The following is a 15,172-nucleotide window of genomic DNA, read 5'->3' as shown; positions in this document are numbered from 1 at the left end:
GAACCTAGGGGCGCCCTCAGCCCCTCGCATCCCCCCTCCCCCCACCCCCTGGATGGGGCTGGGGCGCATGTCATTCAGGGTGGCTGTGTTGGAGAGGAGTTAGGATGTCTGAACTTTCCTGCCGAATGCAAAAACCCACTGCCCGCCCTGTGCTCAACGCGTTCATTCTGTCTGTGGCTTCAATTCCCTATGCTGACTCTGCTTCCTCTCCGGCACCTCGGAGAGAAAGATTGTGGCCTCCAAGAAAAAGCGAGATTAAGAGGCTCTCTGGGGACTCTCACTTCCCAGGGAAATTTAGAAATTCAGGGTGAGATGAATGGCTAGAGGGGAAACATGGTCCATGAAACGCTAGCATTTAATTCTCATAGCAACTCTGTGAGGTGTATTATCCCCATTTTAAATGTGAGGAAATGAAGCTCAGCACGCTGAGTACCTTGTCCCGGGTCACACAGCTAGAAATGGCAGAGAATTTGCATTCAAATTTGTCGAATTTGTCTAACTCTGAAACTTGATCTCAGTTGACTGTGAAGGGCTTATGATTTAAGTAGGTAAAACTGTCTTCCTCAAGATTCCGAGATTCTATCATATACCTAGTTTCAGCTGGAATGTCTGTTTCAAGGGCCTTCTATGTATCAGAAACTTGATAGGTATGTTTCGTGGGAAACCAGAGTCCCATTATGGAGGGGGCAGGGTGGGGGGAGAGCTATCATGTTGGATTCTGCCTGTTGTTAAGCTTTCTGGAAGTTGAAATAGTGTTCACAAAAATATCAGAAAAGGAGACCACATCCTGCCTCATGTGTGGGTAGGAAGAGTGCAGAGGACTTGATAAACCCTTATCTGGGAAGACCTTCCTTTCATTTGGGGTGTCTGGCAAGATACAAAAATGGGTGAAGCCGTGGTCCTCTCCACTCCCCCTCCCATCCCCGGGCAAAAGATGAAAAAGAAGGATTCCCAGCGTCTTTGGAAGAAATAGCACTTTCCACAGTGTCTTCGTGGCATTTATTCTTTTAACAAATTTATATATTGAGTGTCTATATGCCCAGCATTGTTCTAGGTACTGGGGACATGGTGGTGAATCAAAGTTATATAGTTCATGCTCTCAGAGAGTTTATATGCTGGTGGGGAGAGGCAGGAAATGAATAAGAATATATCCTGTAGTAAGTACAATTGAGAGAGAGATTTGGGTGGTCAGGGAAGGCCTCTCTAAAGAGATGACATTAGGCTTCAGCCTGAATGGCAAGGAGTCAGCTCTTGCAAAGACTGGGAGGAAGAGCCTTCCAGACAGAAGGGACAGGAAGTGCAAAGGCCCTGAGGCAGCAACAGAAAAGGTCGTTTTGAGTAACAAGAAGGAGGAGGCTACCATGGTTGAAGAGAGCTATCTGAAGTGAGGTGGGAAAGAGAGTGGGGGCTGATTGGGTGGGCTCCTGTAGGCAATATGGGAAGGACTTGGAGTTTTATTCAAACTGTAATGGCAAGCTGTTAGAGGGTTTTTTGTTTGTTTTGTTTTTTTAAATTTATTTATTTTATTTTTATTTATTTTTTTGGCTGCGTTGGGTCTTTGTTGCTGTGGGTGGCCTTTCTCTAGTTGCGGCGAGCGGGGGCTACTCTTCCTTGCAGTGGCTTCTCTTGTTGCGGAGCATGGGCTCCAGAGCGCAGGCTCAGTAGTTGTGGCGCACGGGTTTAGTTGCTCCGCGGCATGTGGGATCTTCCCGGACCAGGGATCGAACCCATGTCCTCTGCAGTGGCAGGCGGATTCTTAACCACTACGCCACCAGGGAAGCCCTGTTAGAGGGTTTTAAGCAGAGATGAGACACAATCTGATTTATGTTATGAAAAGATCAGTTGGGCTGCTGGATGGAGAGTGGATAGTAGGGAACGAGAGTAGAAGCAGAGAAGCCACTTAGGAGGCTCTCACTGATAGATTAGACAGGGGAATTGGGAAAGAGGAATCAAGGATGACTCCTAGGTTTGTGGCCTGAGCTGCTGAGTGGACATTGGGGCTATTTAATGCAATGGGGACAATAGGGTTAAGAGGTTAGGACAATGGGATGGAAATCAGGAGCTGTGTTTTGACCATGCTAAGCTGAAATGCCTGTTTGGCAACCATGTGGGACTGTAAGTAGACAGTTTAATTTCGAGTCTGGAGTTCACTGGGTAGCTTAGGGATATATATATATAGGGATATACACACACACACACACATATGTGTGTGTATGTGTGTGTGTGTACACACACACATATATTTGGGGTCATAAGCATTACTTCATTTTAGTGGTGGGTTGGTAAACAGTCTCTCCAGAAAAAAAAAAACAAAACCTCTGATTTTTGCTGTTTACTGATTTCTGTGGTGTAAATACTCTCACCATGGCCGATTTCAGGCTGCCAGTAACCACTGGCTTGCAAAAGTCCCGAATATTTAACAATCAGCTCCCGGAGCCATTGCCTCATTTGCTCATCAAAACATCCCTTGAAGTTGGCAGGAATATCCATTTGACAGATGAGGCTTAGAGAGATAAAGTGATTTATTCAAAGTCCACACAGGAAGCTGGTGGCAAAGTTAGGGGCCTCCTGACCCCCAGTTCACTCTGGCTTGCTGACTCGGAAAATAAAACAGACTGCAGCAGGAAGCACTGTGGGGAAATATAAGGAAGAACTTCCCCCTGGAAATGCTTAGAGGTCATGGTTTAGGATTTTTTTTTTTTCCTTTTTCTGTCTCACTTCCTTTTAAGATGATTTGGGACAAATTAGGACTGAGAGGTTGCTGGAAAAGCCTTCAAGACATAGAGACCTTAGGATGCTTTTGGAAGTCAAGGGGCTGGAGGGAGTTGTTGTGTGTCTATGGGGGCTTAGCTCCTGTGTCTCCCCCAGGACAGTGGAGCTGGTCGCCTCTCATTCTGTACGAAGGTGTGCTACGGCATTGGAGGGGTCCCCAACCAGGTAGCCTCCAGCGCCATAGCCTTTTACCTGCAACTTTTCCTGCTCGATGTGGCACAGGTGAGTGTGGGCAGCAGCCTCGGGGGCCCCCTGCTTCCGTCTTCCTTGGTGTCTGGTCCTTTCACCCCACCTTTACTTCCACCCCCATCATCCTTGGTAGATGGTACTTCTGACCCAAGCTTGAGAAAAAACCAAATGCTATTGAGGGCAGCCTCCTCAAGGATGTTTACTGCAGGCTGTTTGTAGTGGAAAAGTGGGAAACAACATGAATGCCCCAAAATACAGAAGTAGTTGGAAAATAAGTTGGGCTATATCCACATAGTGGACTACTGTGTAGTCACTCAAAAGAATGAGTTAGATCTATACCAGTTGACTCAGAAGGATTTCCATGATGCACTGTCAAGTGAGAAAAGTTAGTTTTAGAGAAGGGTATATAAAATGATCCTATTTTAGCAAAACAAAAACATGCCCCATATATGTGGTGCATGGGTATATGGATGTATATATGTCTGTACATGATTAAAGGATGAGCGTGGAAAAAGTAAATTCCAGAAGGATATCCACCAGTGTGTTAATGTTGGCTATAGGAGGGAATGGTGGAGGATAGAGGATAAACAAAAAAGAACTTTTTGATAAGGTATCTATGATTTATTTATTTATCTTTCTGTGATTTTTTAAAATGACACTGATATGATCCCATTTGTGTAAAATTATAAATTGCAAATGCACATAAGGAAATGCAGGAAAGGATGATCAAAATGCTCCTGGTAGTTGTCTCAGGATGGTGGGATTTCAGATGAGCTTTGCTCAATATTTTTCTGTACTGTTTGAATGTGTTTATAATGAGTGTATCATTATCATTTATGTAATCAGAAAAATCAATAAAACATTTTCATTGTGAAACACAAGGTCTGCCTTTGACTGTCAGCTTCAGTGCACCCTTCTTGCACTGAACCCTTCAGGGGAGGATCTCTCAAGTCTTCTCCAAAAGTGACTGGGCATAAGTATAACAGGAATGTGCTAGGGTACAGCTATCACTCCCTCCCCCTTCTCTACTGGTGCAGATAAGCCCTCGGAGCCTTCTGGATTCCTGTCCTGGGGAAGAGACCAAAAAGCCTTTGCACCGTGGCTCTGGCCCCTGCCAGTTTCCCAGATCTTCCTCCTGATGGGCGGGCAGGCCTAGACACCCTCTCTGATTCTGCCGGGCTTGGCTGTCCCCTCCCCTGTCCCTTTCAGATCCCTGCTGCCCAGGTGTCACTTGTCCTGTTTGGAGGGAAGGTGTCTGGGGCAGCTGCCGACCCTTTGGCTGGGTTCTTCATCAACAGAAGCAGGAGGACAGGGTCTGGACGACTCATGCCCTGGTGAGCAGCCCCATGGTCCTCAGGATCCTGGCACCCACCCCTGGCTTGAGGTCCCTGTGTTTGTCACATCTGCTTCTTAGTGGATGGTTAGAGGACAAGTCTGGACAGTAGGTGACAGGAATGGATTGGGTCTGACTGAGTCATGCAGGTGTTCAGAGACCTCTCCCTCACCTGGTGGCACGGAGCTGGACAAACCCTCCAAGAGTTGCAGGCCTGGCCCTGAGGGTCTAGGAGTGTGGCCAGGCTGAGCTGGGTGTCTTGGAAGGTCTCACAGAGAAGATGTGACTTGCCTGTGCCCCCGGGCCCTGGGAACAGGGAAAGGCACCACCCAGCCACTAAGTGCCCCAGTGCCCACTCCTGGCCGCCTCTCCCCCTCCATGGCTCCCACCCTGAGAGCCCCAGCCCAGGGCTTCTCCAGGGGCCAAGAGCTCGAGGCCAGAGGGGTGAGCTTGCTCCAGGCCCACCCTTTGCGTCCTCTGTCCTGGTGCCGCGGGGCGCTCCACCTGGGCTGTGCTTCCACAGGGTGCTGGGCTGCACGCCGTTCATTGCCGTGGCCTCCTTCTTCCTGTGGTTCCTGCCCCCCTTCACCAGCCTGCGAGGCCTCTGGTACACAGCCCTCTACTGCCTGTTCCAGGCCCTGGCCACGGTAAGCAGGTGGCCTCCTTCCTCGGCCTGGACTCCTGGAACCCCAGTGCTGGCTGGAGGCCCCTCTGAAGTGTGTGTGTGCTGGGGGTAGGGGTCCAGGTCCCCGCTGCCCACCTGCTTACCAGGTGGCCACCGACCATTAGCTTTTCTCGTGGGCTCTAGGCTGGGTGCCCCTCCTGTCCCTCAGCCTCAGCCCCTAACTCCGGGTTGAGGGGATCAGTGGGGACGTGCCAGCCTGGCGCAGGCCTGGCCTCGGGAAGCTGCTAGCCTGGGTTGGCAGTCTGGCGGTAGGCGCCATCCTAAGCTCTGCCCGGTGCCCCAGTTCTTCCAGGTGCCCTACACGGCACTGACCATGCTCTTGAGCCCCAGCCCCAGGGAGCGGGACTCGGCCACCGTGTACCGTGAGTGCAGGCAGGCATGGGGTGGGGCGGGGTGGGATGGCTCTGCCCCTGGCCCCACGAGCTGTCACCTTGCTCCACGCTGTGTCCCAGGGATGACCTTGGAGATGGCGGGGACGCTGATGGGAGCCACTGTGCATGGACTCATCGTGTCTGGTGCCCACGGGTCCCACAGGTGCAAGGAGACTGCACTCCCAGGACAAGTGGCCGTCTCCCCCAACGCGGTGAGTGCCCAGGCTACCCGGACCCCCTGGGACCCCCGCTTCGGGGTCACTTCTTTCTTCCAGGGCTGTTTCTCCCCCAGGTCTCTTCATGGTTGTTTGGGGGCTCAGCTCTGCACACCAGGCCCTCTCATTCCTTCCCTGCTCCTGTAGCTGAGCCCATGCCCTCCATCCTCCCTGCTAAATCTGCTTCTGCTGGGTGCCTTCTAAACATGGAGTCAAACAACAGATCAGCAGGCCATCTGGAGGGGAGGAGGCGGACCCCAGAGAAGGGACAGGGGTGGGGAAGGGCCACAGGCAGGGACAGGGGAGAGAGACAGCAGAACGGTTTGGTGTCCTGGCAGAGCTCTGGGCAAAACCTGACCTATGACCAGTCCTACCCATCCCTGAACGGGCGACTGCCGACGCCAACCCCACCCCCAGTGTGAAAGGGTTAGTACCCCTTCCTGTCTTCTCAAAGCAGGTCCCTTTTCAGCAATTAGGGGACGTGCATCTATTTATCCATCAAGTTCATCTTCTATCCCCCCCCCCCCAACCCAGCCCTTTCTCCTTAAGCAAATGACATCACTCACCTCCACCAACATTTGGGAATTAATGGTATGAGAATAATACCACCAACACCCATGGTTCACCACCCGTAAGAAAACATTACAATGAAGTCCTTGTGTACCCACCCATCCCCAGACCCATCTGTAGCCCAGCTACAGAATTTGCCTGAGTACAGTGCAAAATGAAGCTGTAGAGCCCCAGAGAGAGTGGGGAAGTCAGTTTCCCCTTCCCATGGCCTACTGCCCCAATCTAGGGATTGCCTGAATCTGGGTCGGGGAGAGACTCTGCCCAGTTGCCCTCAAACCTCATCATGGTGCTATGAGCCTGGGATCAGAGGAATTGCGACCTGCAGATTTACCCTCCCCGCTTCCATGCCTAGGCCCCACTGAGGCCTCTACAAGTGCCCTCCCCAAAGCTACTGGGTCACTGTCTGGGTGAGGGTGGAACAGAGGGTGGCAGTGGCCTTGGGTTGGGGAGCAGGAGGCCGGGCGGGGCCTGGGATGCCAAGAAGTAGGGAGCAGGAGGCTGAGAACCCACCCCCCCCGGGAGGTGGAGCCTCGTGTGAGCCAAGGCAAGAAGCATTCAGGTGCCTCTTGGTAGTTCCAGCTCTGTTTTTCCACCGACTTCACTTACAAAACACAAATTCATAGATAAAATCATCACGAATTTCAAGACAGCAGAGCATTAACTCCCAGGTGCAGTGCCTTCTGAATGTGGGACCCTGCGCAACTGTGCTGGATCCACACTGGTGAAGAAGCCCTGCCCATCTCCCTCTTTCTTCCCACACCAAAGGGAACCCCTATCCTGAATTGGGTGACTGTTACTCCCATGCATGCCTTAAATGTATTTTATTACATATGTGTCTTCCTCTGAATGTTAGGTAGCACCGTTCTGGTTTTGACATTTATCTGCGTCATCATGCATCACACTGTCTGCTCATGGATCTGTCTCCCCACCCACTCCAAGCCCCTTATTGTGGATGCACAGGATCACTTATTCATCAACGTAACCTCAGGGTCTAGCATGCAGAAATCAGCCCCAATGAACGTTTGCTTAAAAAAAAGAGAGAGAGAGGCGAAGGGGGCTTAGACCCATGGTGGCATGGATGCCCGCAGGAGGCGGAGGGTCAGCAGAAGGACCACTCTGGGCCCTTAGATCTCCCTCTCCTGCTGGGCTGGTTGGGAGGGGGGGCACCCAGCATCCCTGGGCTTGGGCCGAGGGTCCCTCTGCTCCCATTGGGAGGTACTCCTGCCCGGCCCCTGGGTATCCCCCCCTCCGTGGGTTGGAGACATCGCCCCCACTGAAGTTCTGTCCTGTCTCACAGACTCGTCTCTACTGCATCGCAGCCACTGTGGTTGCTGTGACTTACCCCGTGTGCAGTAGTTTGCTCTGCCTGGGGGTGAAGGAGCGACCAGGTGGGTGCGGGGTGCAGGCAGAGTGTGGGAAGCAGAAGCTGCAGCCGGGCTCCTCTTGGGCGTGGGTTTTGGTTTTGAACTCCACCAAGCCAAGATGTCCCCTTCCCGTGTTGCAGATGCTTCTCCCCGAGCCTCCGGCCAGGGCCTGAGCTTCCTGGCTGGGCTACGCCTCACAGTCTGGCACCCGCCCTACCTGAAGCTGGTCATCTCCTTCCTGTTCATCTCGGCAGCCGTTCAGGTACCTCTGGCCAGGCTGATGCCCACTGGCTTGGCTCTGGCCATACTGACCCTGCGTAGGTTCAGGTGTCTCTCGTCCCCACCGCACCAGAGAGAAACCAGTGGCTGGCAACCCCCCGGCGAGGCTGGTGCTGGGAGGAGAGAAACCTGCCTAGAGCTTGTGGGGCTGGGCAGGGTCAGGGCCCAGACACCAGGAAGCTGACGGTGTCTGGGGTGGTTCTCAGCTGTGCCTGGGAGGGGGACTAGGAATGGCGTTTATACCTGTGTCAGGGATGAGCGTCCTTTGTTGGGGAGGGGACTGCGTGATGGCGGCAGGAACCGGACGCTTGAGGTTCCAAAGGGGAGGCCAGACTTGAGACCTTGGCCTTGCCCTTGACTTCCACGTTTCTGCCATTTCCCATACATGCCCACTTGCTGTCGACCTCCTCAGGTGGAGCAGAGCTACCTGGTCCTGTTCTGTACACACGCCTCCCGGCTACATGACCATGTGCAGAGCCTGGTGCTAACCATCCTGGTGAGGGGACCTGGGGCGGTAGAGGCAAGGGCGCTCGGGGGCCTGAGTTGGGGATGTGTGATCCTTGACATGACACACGTAGCCGGACTTCCGGTGGTCAGTGTTCTGGACTCTGCTGTGGTCTTGGTCACCTGCATTTCAGCAGAGGGTGGAATTGGGGCCAGGGTCATAAAGTTCACAGCCACTGTTTCCAACCAGGGGGCAAGGTCAACGTCGAGCGTCCCACCTAAAAGTCAGGGCTTTGAGGGCCTGGCAGAGGCGCTGGCGGCGTGTCCTGGGCTGTGATGATTCTGTCTGCTCACAGGTCTCGGCAGTGCTGAGCACCCCGATGTGGGAGTGGGTTCTGCAGCGATTTGGGAAGAGGATGTCGGCCTTCGGGATCTTTGTGAGTGAGGCAGGAAGCAAGGCCTGGAGGGATTTGGGGGGGGGCAGTGACCTTGGAGCCTGAGCCTCCTGGGGGCCGGCAGGGCCGCGTCTATATTCACCGCGTGCTCAGTGCCTAGCACGGGACCAGGAGCAGGGGGTCATCAGTAAAGCAGTGAGTGTGTGAATCAAAGAGCAGTTGAGCGGGGGGTGCAGGTGGAGGGAGCAGCTAGTGTGTCTGTCTCCCTAGGGGATGGTGCCATTTGCAATCCTGCTGGCTGCTGTGCCCACAGCACCCGTGGCATACGTCGTGGCCTTTGTATCTGGCGTGAGCATTGCTGTGTCCTTGCTGCTACCCTGGTAGGCTGGGTGAAGGGAAATGGGAGTGGGAGCCTCACGTCCTTCCTACTGGGTATCCCTCCTTCACATCAACCCGCTGTCCCAGGCCCCTTGTGCACAGGCTGTGCTGGGGAGGGGCTCTCCCCCTTGCGGGAGATGGAGGCTGCCAGCGCCATCTGTGGAGCCCTCCTGAAAGAGCGCCAGGCGGGAGGACTGGTGGACAGTTGTGTGTTGGGGAAATATAAGCACACTTACTGCCTGACTCTCTGTGGGCCGGTCCTGGGCAGTGGGGACCCAGGGGTGAATCTGACTCACTCTCTGTCCCCAGAGAGCTCCCAGGCTGGTGGCTGTTGAGGGGATAAAAGGGATAATTCTGCAGTCCCCTCCCCCAGGTCCATGCTTCCAGATGTGGTGGATGAATTCCAGCTGCAGCACCAGCACGGCCCAGGGCTGGAGACCATCTTCTACTCATCCTATGTCTTCTTCACCAAGCTTTCAGGTGCAGGCGCCCTGGGCATCTCCACTCTCAGCCTGGAGTGAGTCACAGAGCTGGGCTGTACCAGAGGCACAGAAGGCTAGTGGTGTGGGAAGCAAAGGGCAGAGTCCCCCACCTTAGCCAGCCAGGGGTCACCCGTGGGTCCGGAGGGTGTGTGGGAACCTCCACCCTAGCTTTCTCTGTGCACATGACTGGGAGGGACCCTTCTTGGTGGCTGTACCCCTTCTGAAGCCTCTGCTTCCCACATTCTCAGCTTTCTCTGAACTCCTCCCTGGTCTGTTCGTTCCCTCACACTCCCATCCCCCATAGTTAGGCTGATCTGGCCAGGAAACTATCCAAGTTTCAGGATAGCGTGGTGGTTGGGCGTTTGGGACCCCTCCGTCAGGAAGCCAGGCTCTGAGCTGGATGCGTGGGATGGTGTTTCCCCAGCTTCGCGGGGTATGAGTCAGGAGCCTGCAAGCAGGCGGAGCAGGTAGTGGTGACCCTCAAGGTCCTCATCGGTGCGGTGCCCACCTGCATGATCCTCATCGGTCTGTGTATCCTCATGGTCAGCCCCGCTCCAAAGGTGCCAAGTCGGACCAGCTCCCGCTCCCTTGGGAGGTAGGCACCTCTCGCACACGGGTATACACAGGAGGGCTGCCAACGCCCGGGAGGCAGGCAGATGTGCACGGCTCTCATTTGGTCATCTCCACCTGATGTCCCACAAGCATGGCAGTCAGTCTTAATGGGCCCCAAACCGAATTTATCTTCTTCCCCAATCGCTGCTCCTGCTGTGCCCCGGTCCCAGTGAATGGCACCACGTTCCAGCCTGGGAGCCGAAACCTGGGAGTCGTCTTCCACTCTTCCCCGCCGCAGGCTGCACTGAGCAGCTCTCTCTGACCTTGTTCTTCCCCCTGCGAACCACCGATCCCATCTGCCCACTGTCTGGCTTTCACAGTAGACTGTGGGGACCTTGAAAGCTGGGTCTGTTTTCTTCATTTTTGTGTCCCAAGAGCTCAGCCCAGAGCCTGAGGCCAAGCAGGCGCTGCAGCGTCAACACGTCTGGTCCAGCAGACGTTCACGAGCCTTGTCCACGTTTTTGCCGATGCTCACGCATTTACAAACACGAGTCCATGTAGATACGGAGGACCACGCACCACAGGCAGGAAGTGGCTTTGTCATGGGTCCCTCACTGCTTGCTGTGGACGGCCTGGGACTCCAGCCCACCTTACTGAGATCATGCGCTACACTCGGGGAAGAACACGTGGATGGGGAACTGCTTGGTGGGACTTGGAAGAACAGGGGTTTAGCTTCCTTCACAGGGTTGAGAAGGGGAGGAGTTGCTAGAGAGACAAGGAGCAGCCACTGACACTTCCATGGGACCCCACCCACCTCATCCTTCCCTTTGGCTTCTTCCCTTTCCGACAGGAGGACCAGCTACAGCCTCGCTTGAATTTGAGACTCCTGTGAACTGGAACGGCAGGAGCAGCGTCTTCTGGGCTCCAAGCCCCCCTTTCTTCTCAGCCCTTCGGCACCCCTGCTTCACAGTTTACACACGACCCGTCTTTTCCCCTGGGATATGGCGTCTTCAGTGGCTCTCCTGAAGAGAGTGGCCTGGGCTCCAGGACCCCCGCCTGTCATGTCTTGCCTGTTGACTGCAGGACATCTCAGACAGGCCTGTGCCCCTGACTACCCAGCTCCAGGCAACCTGTGACCTGGAAAGCATACCAGTAGCAACTATTCCTGGAAAAAGGAAGCCCCTACCAGCCTGGTCTGCAGACTTCCTGTGGGAGCACCAAGCCCACCAACCTGCTTGGATGGCAAAGCTACCTGACAGGACAGACACACAGAACTCGTTTTCCCTGATGTTCCACTGGATGTCTGAGAGAGGCTGACAGCACGTGAGTGGGCAGAGTGGGGACAGATGGACATGCTGGGATGTCCAATTAGGAGAGAGACAGATGCAGCGAGGCCAACAGACCCCAGAGGGAGCGAATGGGGCCAGTGGTGGGGATAGACTGAGCAGGGCATGAGGTGTCTCTTTCCCTTTGTACAGCTGAGCTGATGACACTCTTTCTAGAAGTGGACACTGACTGATACTGAGCCACCGAAGAGCCATCATTTTTATCAACAAACGTTATTTTTGTGGAAATATTTTTCCGAAAGTTTATCTTTTTTTTTTCTGGCTGTGCCTCACCACATGCGGGATCTTAGTTCCCCGACCGGGGATGGAACCCGCGCCCCCTGCAGTGGAAGCGCGGAGTCTTAACCACTGGACGGCCAGGGAAGTCCCCTGAAAGTTTATCTTATAAAAGCACAGGAACCACCATTTTCTAGAGGCCATGTCTTTGGGGAAGAAAGATCCACTGAGATTCATTTTTTCAGAAACAAATTAAAGGGTTTATCTTCTATTGAGTCTGTAAAATTTGCCTGTGGCCAGCCTTCTCATCCCACCTCCTGGGAAAGCCCTGTCCCGAGGAGGGAAGGGGAGGGTGCCTGATGTCACTGAAACTGGCTATGGCCCATCAGCCATATGTCCCAGAGTCTGCATTTCCTCAGACCAGAGATGCCATGTGGGAGGTGGGTTCCTTCCTTCCTTTGGAGGAGAAAAAAAGTTGAGACTCCATAGTGGCCAGGTGGCTCATGTGGGTTTGGGGCCTGGGGAAGAGTTGAGGAACCTGTGGGGGCCCTGATGCCCCAGCAACTCCTCCTAGAGAAGCCCAGATACCTCAAGGAGACCAGGAGGTGCAGACCTGCCCCCCACATTTCTCCCAGCCCCCAGCCCAGTCCCCTCCTGAGCCCACTGCCCAGGGCTAGGCCCCCTTCCACTTCCTCTTTAGACCTCTGGCTGCCTCTTAGGTGTGAGATTAGACGCGAGGTCTAAGACGGCCAGAGCTCAGACACACTCAGGCAGGATGTGCTCCTCAGAGCTTAAAGTGTTCAACTTCCTCTACAAATGCTACAGCACAAGAAGGAACCTGACCTCAGAGAGAGAGTGCAGAGTGTGACCCAGTCTGTCTGATGCCTGAACTTTCTGGCCCCGTGACATTGACATGGGCACCTGATCCTTGAGGTCACAGGGCTCCAGAGAAAGAGCTTGGCTCGGTCTCTCTTCCTTGCCCATCTGACCGATTCAGGAAGGGGCTGACAGGAAGCTCTGCTCACCCCCCGTCGTGCACAGGCACACACACCACACACATACCTCACACATTGCACACTCACACACACCCACACACGCACACATACAGAACAGTTTCTTAACACTGGAAAATCACTGGCCCTGTGGAGACAGTACCTGGTATGAAAGAAGGCCAGGTAGTTTCTACCATGTTGTTATGCTGTGCTTTGGAAACCTGGGCAACGCAGGTGGGATCAGCAGCTCGTGCCACTTTTTATGTCACCTGTACTGTTTCCCGGGAGTGCAGTCTCAAGGGCCAGAGCTTCACTGTACAAAGACAGATGCAGGGGGCCACCTCTGGGGGTTAGGGGTTAGATCTCAGAGACAGGAGGTAATCATGGGCTGGCCAAAAGGGATTATTCCATTTCTTCTTCATAGCAGCCCTATGAAGCAGGTACTATGATTCTCATTTTCAGATGAGGAAACAGGCTTAGAGAGATGAAGCAACTTGCCTAAGATCAGTTGGTGGTAAAAACGGTCTTGTACCCAAGCTGGCCTGATTCCAAAGCTTGTGGAGCTAGCCAGGGCTTAAAATAATTTTTGGAGGTATGGCTGATCCAGGACTTTGGTATCACAGGACCACTCCTCCTCTGAAACCAAACGCCAGCATCCCTGCCTCTGACTCTATGCTTCGATTCCACTGTAATTCCATTATTCCTACTCTTCGACCTTCGGCTCACATTTGCCCACTGAGCTCCCCCCATATCCATGTCCCTCTCCTGACACCCACCCTCCTCAGAGCCCGTCCTCCTGTTTCAGAGGAAGAAGATGTCTCCTTGCCACCACGGCCAGCCCTGGGCCTATCGCCGGCAAAGGCAGACATCTCCCCTTGCCCCTTCCCTCTCCACGACCTTTTCCATCCCCACTTAAATGCAGGAGAGCATGCCATCCACTTGCTCAAGACCCCCTCAGCCCCACCCCTTTATCCCATCAACAGTCCCTCAAGGTCTCACAAGATCAGGTCTCTCCTGAAGTATCACTTCCTCAGGGAGGCCTTTCCTGCTTCCCCACAATCGCCTCCTCCACCCCCAGGTCTCTACGCTCCACCCACTTTGCTTGTGCTCAGTAGAACCCACCTCCACATACAACTATATAGTTATCAACGGCTTTCTTGTTTATTGCTTGACACCCCTGTTAAAACAAATGTCATGAGGGCAGGGACTTTGACCGCTACATCCTCAGTGCCCAGAAGTGAACGTTCAACATGAATAAATGTTTGCTAACTGAACAAGTGAATGTCCATGGTGCCCTCATCCTCGAACAAACAAAAACAGCCTTTCCTGTTCCCTTCACTTTCTCCTCCTCTTCCAATAATCGGTTTACTCTCCTCCCGCCACCCGGCTCCACAGCGTTGTCTCCCGTCTCCTGACCCTCACCTGCCATTCCCTCCTTTTTTGTGTGTGATTTTTTTAAATAAATTTTTTTTTTAATCTTTATTTTTGGCTGTGTTGGGTCTTCGTTGCTGCGAAGGTTTCTCTGGTTGTTGTGAGCGGGGGCTACTCTTCGTTGCGGTGCGTGGGCTTCTCATTGCGGTGGCTTCTCTTGCTGCAGAGCACGGGCTCTAGGCATGCGGGCTCAGTAGTTGTGGCTCACGGGCTCTAGAGCACAGGCTCAGTAGTTGTGGCGCATGGGCTTAGTTGCTCTCCGGCATGTGGGATCTTCCTGGACCAGGGCTTGAACCTGTGTCCCCCTGCAATGGCAGGCGGATTCTTAACCACTGTGCCAACAGGGAAGCCCCTGCCATTCCCTCCTTAACCCACTGAACTTGGCCTCTGCCTCCCCACTGAGGAGACAGTGCAGCCTGGCAGGCGCACTCCAGCATCGGAGAAAGGAAGAAGGGAGTTTGTATGTTGCTTTCCTCTCTTAGTGGTTTTAGTCAACTTTTTAGAACAAATCTGATCCTCCATTTTTTTTTTTTTTAATATTTATTTATTTGGCTGCGCCAGGTCTTAGTTGCAGCAGGTGGGATCTTTAGTTGAGGCATGTGAACTCTTAGTTGCAGCATGAGGGATCTAGTTCCCTGACCAGGGATCGAACCTGGGCCCCCTGCGTTGGGAGCACGGAGTCTTAACAACTGGACCACCAGGGAAGTCCCTCCATTTATTTCTTGAAAGAAATGTGTACACTGTTACCTACGTGTTGGGACAGGTCTGATGATTAGGTGGGGTAACACTGACCAAGGAAACCTCAATCACAGGTAGCCATAATGCTGACCATGTGTCTTCAAAACCCTGTCCTCCTTGGCTCCCTTACCTCCCTCCCAGTTCTCCTCCACCATCTCTGACCATTCATTTTCTGACTTTCCCATTGCTTCTTCTTCCTTTGACGCTCTGTGGTCATCTTGGGCTTCCCAGGGCCATGTGATTTCATTCACTACCACCACCTCTACCCCACTCTATTTCCAACCCTGAGTTCTCTGCTGACCTTCAGGTCCCCAGAATCAAAGATCAGATGCCCATCTCAGTGTCCTCCAGGCAGTTAAAACATCACATGTCCAAAATGGACTCCTCACCTTCTCCCCACCCATGTTCTGTCTCCTGCAT

The 15,172-nt window shown here is 53.6% G+C and overlaps 1 protein-coding gene across 1 annotated transcript; it reads left to right on the top strand.

Annotated features, from left to right (window-relative positions):
• Positions 1-2,364: 2,364 nt before the first annotated feature.
• On the top strand, positions 2,365-14,027 carry MFSD2B (MFSD2 lysolipid transporter B, sphingolipid). The gene is made up of 14 exons (XM_059942620.1): positions 2,365-2,385; positions 2,851-2,994; positions 4,171-4,295; positions 4,818-4,941; positions 5,263-5,341; positions 5,432-5,562; positions 7,433-7,523; positions 7,640-7,761; positions 8,191-8,274; positions 8,579-8,659; positions 8,888-8,997; positions 9,369-9,512; positions 9,902-10,072; positions 10,880-14,027. Exons 1-14 carry the CDS (start codon positions 2,365-2,367, stop codon positions 10,902-10,904), a joined length of 1,452 nt encoding a protein of 483 aa, XP_059798603.1. The 3' UTR covers positions 10,905-14,027.
• The last annotated feature ends 1,145 nt before the right edge of the window (positions 14,028-15,172 follow it).

Source organism: Balaenoptera ricei, chromosome 13 (assembly GCF_028023285.1).
Source record: "Balaenoptera ricei isolate mBalRic1 chromosome 13, mBalRic1.hap2, whole genome shotgun sequence".
NCBI lineage: Eukaryota > Metazoa > Chordata > Mammalia > Artiodactyla > Balaenopteridae > Balaenoptera > Balaenoptera ricei.
The sequence above is the reverse complement of the archived record's forward strand: the minus strand, read 5'-3'. Positions and strand labels throughout refer to the sequence as shown.